At 35.6% G+C, this 7295-nt stretch overlaps 1 protein-coding gene across 1 annotated transcript; it reads right to left on the reverse strand.

Moving 5' to 3' along the window:
• Positions 1-1514: 1514 nt before the first annotated feature.
• On the reverse strand, positions 1515-6777 carry LOC115975189 (embryogenesis-associated protein EMB8-like). Its single transcript, XM_031095885.1, has 8 exons — positions 6178-6777; positions 5524-5652; positions 5263-5394; positions 4282-4424; positions 4081-4178; positions 3899-3993; positions 3511-3564; positions 1515-1952 (listed from the first exon to the last, which is right to left on the reverse strand). Exons 1-8 carry the CDS (start codon positions 6625-6627, stop codon positions 1737-1739), a joined length of 1317 nt encoding a protein of 438 aa, XP_030951745.1. The 5' UTR covers positions 6628-6777; the 3' UTR covers positions 1515-1736.
• Positions 6778-7295: the final 518 nt, after the last annotated feature.

The following is a 7295-nucleotide window of genomic DNA, read 5'->3' on the forward strand; positions in this document are numbered from 1 at the left end:
GAACGGTAACTTAAATCAACAAATCAAACCAAATAAAAATTTCCACAGAGCACAGAACAAATAGAGAGCTACCTCACAAACTAATTAACGGCACACACACACACACACGACACTAGAGAGCACGAACGAACGATTATTGAAGCCACGTGTATCACGTAAATAAACTAAGCATCAAACCCAATTTACAAGAAAAGAAAGAAATGGTTACCTGAGATTATATGAAGGCAAGGATTCATTCACGGTAGCGGCGCCAAAATAAGAAGAGACTACTGGTGTTGAGACTTTGAGAGAGTATAGAGTATATACATGGGGTGGTTTGTTTCATAATTTAGTAAAGCAAATCCTTATTTGAGGGTAGTTTAGGCATTGTGAACTTATAAGAAACACTTTTGCCGCCTTTAACGCAAAAAAAAAAAAAAAATTTATTCAATTTCGCGCCAAATTTTTGGATAATTTGGGTTTATAGTGTTTTTTGTTTAATAAACAATTTGAGTTTAGTTAAACAATATTTACTTATAAGAAATATCATATAAGTTTAACTCCAAAAAAAAAAAATTTAACCAAAATTGGTAAATTCTTGTTATTTTATTAATAATTCTTTAAATTTTATATAGATTTTTTTATTGTGATTTTTTAACTTGTTTTTCAAGATTTAAATTAGGAAAATACCAATGGCACTATAATTTTTAATAAATAAATTACCAACGGATATGACAAAGAGTGTGATTCATATCGTACCACTTGAGCAACATAATAAATGAATATTTAATTACTTTTTTTTTCTTATTGATATTATCACTTGCACCTACAAATATTTTGTATTAATTAGGTGAATAGGAAGAAACGTGCAGTTGCTTTTGCTTATATGTATCCGGGATCCTAAATGGATATGTTTATATGGGATCCTACGAATATAGGTTTACACTGATGTTCATGATGTAATGGTTGTTGTCAAAATGTCATCGATATTGGTGCCAGACATGTCCCAAATGATTTAATACTTCTTTCCAAGCATACTAAGGAGAGTTGTCTTATCCTTGGTAACTTGGATTAGCTTATAGCTAGTATGCTGCTTGCAATAATGCTACTTTTGTTTCTTTGTATTTTTATCTGTACTGCGGATGTTTTGGCTTCTTTTAGATTAATTTCAGGAAGTTGCATATTGCAGCACCAGAATTCTGCAGATAGCAAACATTTCCAAGCTGCATGTCAACTTTAGAAAGCTGCATATTGCGGCACTAAAAATATTTTAGCAAACACATTGCAGGATATTATCAATGACAAGTAGTTACTATTCCAGATGAAAAGCAAAATGTTTACATAATATACCTATATTGCAGATCAAAGGCAAACTGTTGACATCATATACAACAGCACTTATCAACATATACCCTAGAAGACTAATTCATTAAAACAGCCTAATATACCATAATTGTCATATTGCAGTATCATATCTAAGATATACTCTCCAAGCGAGTGATGGCACGCAAGCTGGTAAAAAATAGAACATAATATGGACAACAGTATCTCTGTACTTTATTTGTTTCATTTTATTCAACATTTTCAAAATATGATCCAATGATGTTTGGGTATGCTAGGCTCCAGTTACAGTACACAACTGGAAAGAATTTTATGACATTAGCTTATTCATTAAACTTGTTGTAAACAACCATGAAAGCATGATCTCTAAATGAATATATTTTATAAATATGCAAAGAATGCTAAGCATCTGCCATCTAAACTTTTAGGCTGTGCAAGCCCTCTGTACATTGCTCCACTTCTACAATATTACTACAAGATGTAATGCCTTTTAATGCTCCTCTCTCTAGATGCTCAAGGTAGTCCATAACAACAGGATCAGTCCAGGGAGCCCCACGTGGAGCATCAACGCCAGCAACCCACCCTAGATGGCCACCTTTGGGTGTCACTATCAACAAACAGTTCGGATTTTCCTACAACAACAGCAATGGAGATAATAAATAAGGTAAAAATAGGAAACATAAACAGGAGAAAAACATCCCCAAAAAAAATCGAATTATTTTAAGCGGCAGTAACAGGAAACTCAAACCTGGTTAGGTTCATGTGATCTAGTGAAATATCTTTTATGTAGAACTTTCCAAAAGAATTAATCCGGAAAGAATCATTGTATATAGCAATTAACAAGGTGACAGTCCTTAATTTTACAGGTGACAATTCGAACCCAGCATAAGTCTATTTTTTCTGTTTTTCTTTTCTATTTTCCCATTTTTAAATAACTTAACCATGTGGCAAGGGGAACTTCAAATGCAGCAAACTTTAAATAGTTACACTAAATCAAAAACAGCCTACAAAACACCAGCCTTGTTTCTTCCTTTTCCTCCTCTAAATCTTAACCACACGGGGCAGGCTAAATATCATATAGGAGCCTTATCAAGTTCTCCATGGCCATTTTTATCACTTCTTGTAAGTCAATAAGCCCTTCAAGGTTATTCTCCACAAACAAAAGTTGTTTTCTCAGATTTTTAAATATTGTGTTCCAGGAGTAACGAATCAAGCAGACTGACATTTACAAGGGATGGAAGATTACTGTGGGAGAACAAATTGAATACTTGGTATGCAATACAAGCTTTGAGTGCTTTTGAATGTTTATTCCTAGGAAACGGAGCTTGTCCATGTCAAATTGTTTAAAAGTTCTTTTCGAAGTTTCAGGAATAGGGAGAGGAGGTTCCCAAATGTTACCGAGTCAGGAAATCACCAAAATATTCACAAGTTATTTACAAAACAAACAAATCCCAGCAAGTATAAACAATAATTTGGCAATATCTTATTAAGTTTTTTGGATCTTATAATCTAGTTTTGAGATGGTAGGAAGTAGGAAGTACATGGAAGAACAAAACAAATTGGCTTATATTAAATTTTGTAATCCAGATGAGATGTATAATGGTCAAGTTGATCTGGACAAAGACTTGCGGCAAATTATCTAAACTAAAAGCTTTAAAGTGATTAAAATCTCAAAACCTGGAGATTTTGATTGAATTCCCAGCTGATCAACAAAAAGATGATTAAACTACTTCTACGATTATGAAATATTGTGGCTGGAAACAGGACCTAGGGGCTACTTAGTATTAAGAATAAAAGTAACTTTTCTAACAGATATTTGAATAAAATAAGTCCTTACATGAACGCACAAAGCTAGGAAAACAAGATTTTGTAGGAGAACTTAAGTCATAAGGTAAAGGTTTTGTGGCCAATGAACTATGGCTCAAATGGCATGTCCTCCACTTGTAAGAGAAATGTGTGAGGGTGAGATCTTGGGTTCAAGGCCCACTAGGAGCATATGTAATTTACCAATCAAAAAACAAAAAGGAAAAAAAGGAAAAGCCTTTGTATAGTTAAGTTGATAAATTTGACAATAGCAGTTCGCCATCTTAGGAAGAAGGAACAATTGTGGCTTGAGAGATAAACATAATTTGGTATATAAGGGAATCAAATTAGTATATGGCTTAAGAGACTAAGGAGCAAGCCACAAACCTTGATATCTTCACGAGGGATTCCTCTAGATGGAGCAATTGGATCATTTGCTGCCTGCACACCACTGAACATGTAAATCTATAGCACATGCAGAATTTCACTCAACACGATTCTTAAATTTCTCTATAACTCATGCCTCAGAAATCCATTATGATAGGTAAGCACAAACAGTTCAAAACATAGAGGGTGAGGCCATTGGTGGAATATCATGTGGGTGCACGATTTATGTATTTACCATTTTACCTATGTATGTGTGTGTGTGTGTGTCTGTACACCAAAGATGACCAAAGTCTGAACTGAAAAAATGTGTGCTCATACAGTTCGACATTGTTAGACATGGGGTTCAAGAAACATATTTTTAGAAGTGTATAAGTCGTAAAGAAATTACCTGAATGCAAAGCAAAGGTATGCGAACATGCATTATTGTGTCTGAACTACTAGAATTGGAGTAGTAGTCATCCACTGACTTGAAACCAAATGAAACTGTGAAGTTTTAAAGGTGTTGTAAGACCATGACATACCATTATATCCATAAACAAAATTCCACTCTCAAGTTCAAGAAACACATACCACGGGTCAGTCCTTGATCAAAATCCCTAACAGATTTCGCATTGGCAGCCAATGGGATATTGTATTCACCACCTATGTCTTCAAAGAGAAGAGCATGACTGCAAAAACAAAAGATTTCAGGTGACACTTTCTACAAAGATAGAAACAACTCCAAACATAAATAAGTAGCAAGAACAGAAAATCAATATAACAATGCATTACTTCTTGAAAATATTGCGGAGAGATTTAGCAAGAGCTTTGTCATAGACATTGTTAAAGCCCTTATGGAAGTCCTCATCTGCAATGACCAAATTGAAAGGATTACACAGTGACACAGCTCCAGAAAGAGGGGAACTATGAGATTCCTGCAAGTAACACATAACAAATAAAAAAAACTATATAAATGAAACTGAAGCAGATATACGGTAAAGTGGAAAGAAGCAAGCAAAGAACAATCCATTCCAGGAGTGACTCCTTACAACCAGACCAACCAGAAATATGACATCAGATTTTCTTATCTAGTTTACAATATTCTTTGTGAAATGGTTTTCTACTATCTGAAACTCCTAATTGGCTTTTCCCTTGTCCTTTTGAGCCTCCAAATTGAACAGCATTTGACTAAGAACAGATAAGTGGCATTTGTTAAACATACAATGGAGTAATATCAATGAAGGGGATAGGTTTCAAATAGTGGACAGAGAACAAGTCGAATGCAGTACAAGGAAAAGAGGAAAAAATCAGTGCAGAGAGGAAAAGACAGGTTGGCCTATGATTTAATGGAGAATACAGCCTTAGTTAGAGCATAATGGAGAAAAATGATTTTTGTATTTCACATAGTTGTTTGGATTTTAAGGTAATGATGATGAGTTGAGTGGAGCAGAAAACAAATAGTAATCAAACCAATCAGAATTTATCACCATATTCAATCTTTGACTCACAACTCACAAGGTAGCATTATGCAAAATTAAGACCAAATCTACATATCTCTTCAAGTCAAAAATCACAGAATAAAATAGAGAGAGAGTCAAAGAAAGCTCAAAACTTTATACAAGAATATAAATAAAAAAAAATAAAAATAAAAAATAAAAAAACACACACACACACACACACTCAAATAGCAAACAAGAATGATTTTACAGAATATAAAATCATTAAAAAAAAGTCAGCTATACACAATGTATATGGATTATGAGGTTATCCTACCTGACCCAAATAACGAACAAGAATGTTGGCCCCAAGAGACCAACCAACAGCATATAAATTAGCTTTTGGGTACCTAGAAGAAATATGCTCCACCACTTCATGCATGTCTCCTATAAACGAAGCTGAATAGAACTGCACCATCAGAGGTGATAATAAGTTAACTAACCACATTATACTTTGTTAGAACTTAAAGCCTCTGGGCTCTCAGAATTCAAAATGTATAATCAATCAAGCTGAGAGTCAAGTGCTAAGGAGTACTACCTGAGGAGTGGTGACAGGGCTATCCCCACAACCTCGGCTATTGAACACCACCACACGCCAACCTTTGCTTCTCGCTCTAACCAACATGTGCCTCACGTACGAGTCCCCGCTCCCTCCCGTTAAACCTGGCTGTAACCACCATCCATCCATTTCAACCGCTAAAATATATACAGAAATTGTTATCGCACACCATGAAGTGCACACACCGGACACACAACACTTGGAAATGGTGTGTTCAAAATATGATTTCAGCTATAAATTTTAATTTGGTGAAATCTTGCACAATTTTACAATTTAACCGAAAAAGTTCGTGTTTTAAACCCTGGCATGTGATTAACAATGCTCAAATATATATATTCACATTTTTTGAATTTGTCACGCGAATTATATGGTAACTCTTTTTTTTTTTTTTTAAGTTAGAAAAATTATACGATAAATAACTCTTATAACCAAGAGCAAAACTAGCACTTAAAATCTCCTCTCTCCGACTATCGAATTATAAATAATAATAATTAAATGCCAAACTACTGTTTCAGTCCATGAATTATGCAAAAAGCATATAGATTGAATTGAATGAGTGACTTGCACGCTACGTAATTAATCTATACATGAAGTCTTAAGTGTTACAATTACTAGAGTTAAGAGACGACGAACCAGCAAAATGAGTAGCGGAGAATCGGGTGGCAGCTGACGGTCGTCACCGGAGACCCAATCGAGGGCGACGGAGCCGTTATCTTTGGTACGGAGGCACTCACGGCGGAGTCTGACGTCAGGGCGGGTCCGGAAGAAGGAGGCGTAGATGGTCTCCACGTGGCGGTTCCACCCGAAGAAAGGAAACGGGTTGTACCGATTTCGGGTCAGGGTCGCGTTGAGAACTGGGAGGATTGACTCGCTTGCTCCGCCGATGATTTCCAGCGACGGATGAGCCTGAGCTTCGGGAAGGTCACTACTGGGCATTGTGGTGGTGGTGGTGGTGCTGACGTGGACGGCTGAGATTTTGCTGGTTTTGAATATTGGGGAGAGAGAGAGAAATGGGTTTGGTGTGGATATAATTGGACTGCGATGGCGGAATGTAGAGAGAGGTGAGACTGAAGTAGTCGCCATTTGTGGGCGCGGTTTTTAAAATGTTTTTGGCTGATACCGAAAATTTACGCGAGTAGAGAATGTCTACAGTGTACGATACAGCCGCGGTTTTAAATAAAGAATTCCCGTTGTGGTCTCAAAAACTCTTTAAAACGCGCAACAATTTTTGAAACCGACGTCTGTGGCTGTGTAGAATTAGTGGTTTCAAAGTGAAATGTGGAACATGTAGTATGTAGTTCACATGTATGTGGTGATACACGTGCAATCAGCACCACTTTTGGGACAGTATTTAGTTTGGCAAATGGATTCAATTTTTTGGCAAGGAGAAGAAAATGTATGACTGAATTGGACAATGTGCTGGCTATGCAGCTATCTTTGTTAACTTTGTTCTTTAAAAATCGCATTAGTGAATTACCATTTTTTTTTCTTGGATAAATTTACCTACAAATATCATCTAAAAAATTCACCTACCAATACATGTGACACAAATAAATTCACAATTTTATTTCAAAATGTTGAATCAATGATTCATGATAGGCCTATTTGAAAATGGTGTTACTTCAATTACAACTTATCACTTTAATGAATTGTGAAAAAAAAAATTTATGGAAAATTTTGTGTCCTTAGCGTTACTCATTCACTTATCCAACTAGATAAGAATGATAAGTCGATTACCTACCAACCACCCA

This window comes from Quercus lobata, chromosome 2, assembly GCF_001633185.2.
Source record: "Quercus lobata isolate SW786 chromosome 2, ValleyOak3.0 Primary Assembly, whole genome shotgun sequence".
In the NCBI taxonomy this organism is placed as follows: domain Eukaryota; kingdom Viridiplantae; phylum Streptophyta; class Magnoliopsida; order Fagales; family Fagaceae; genus Quercus; species Quercus lobata.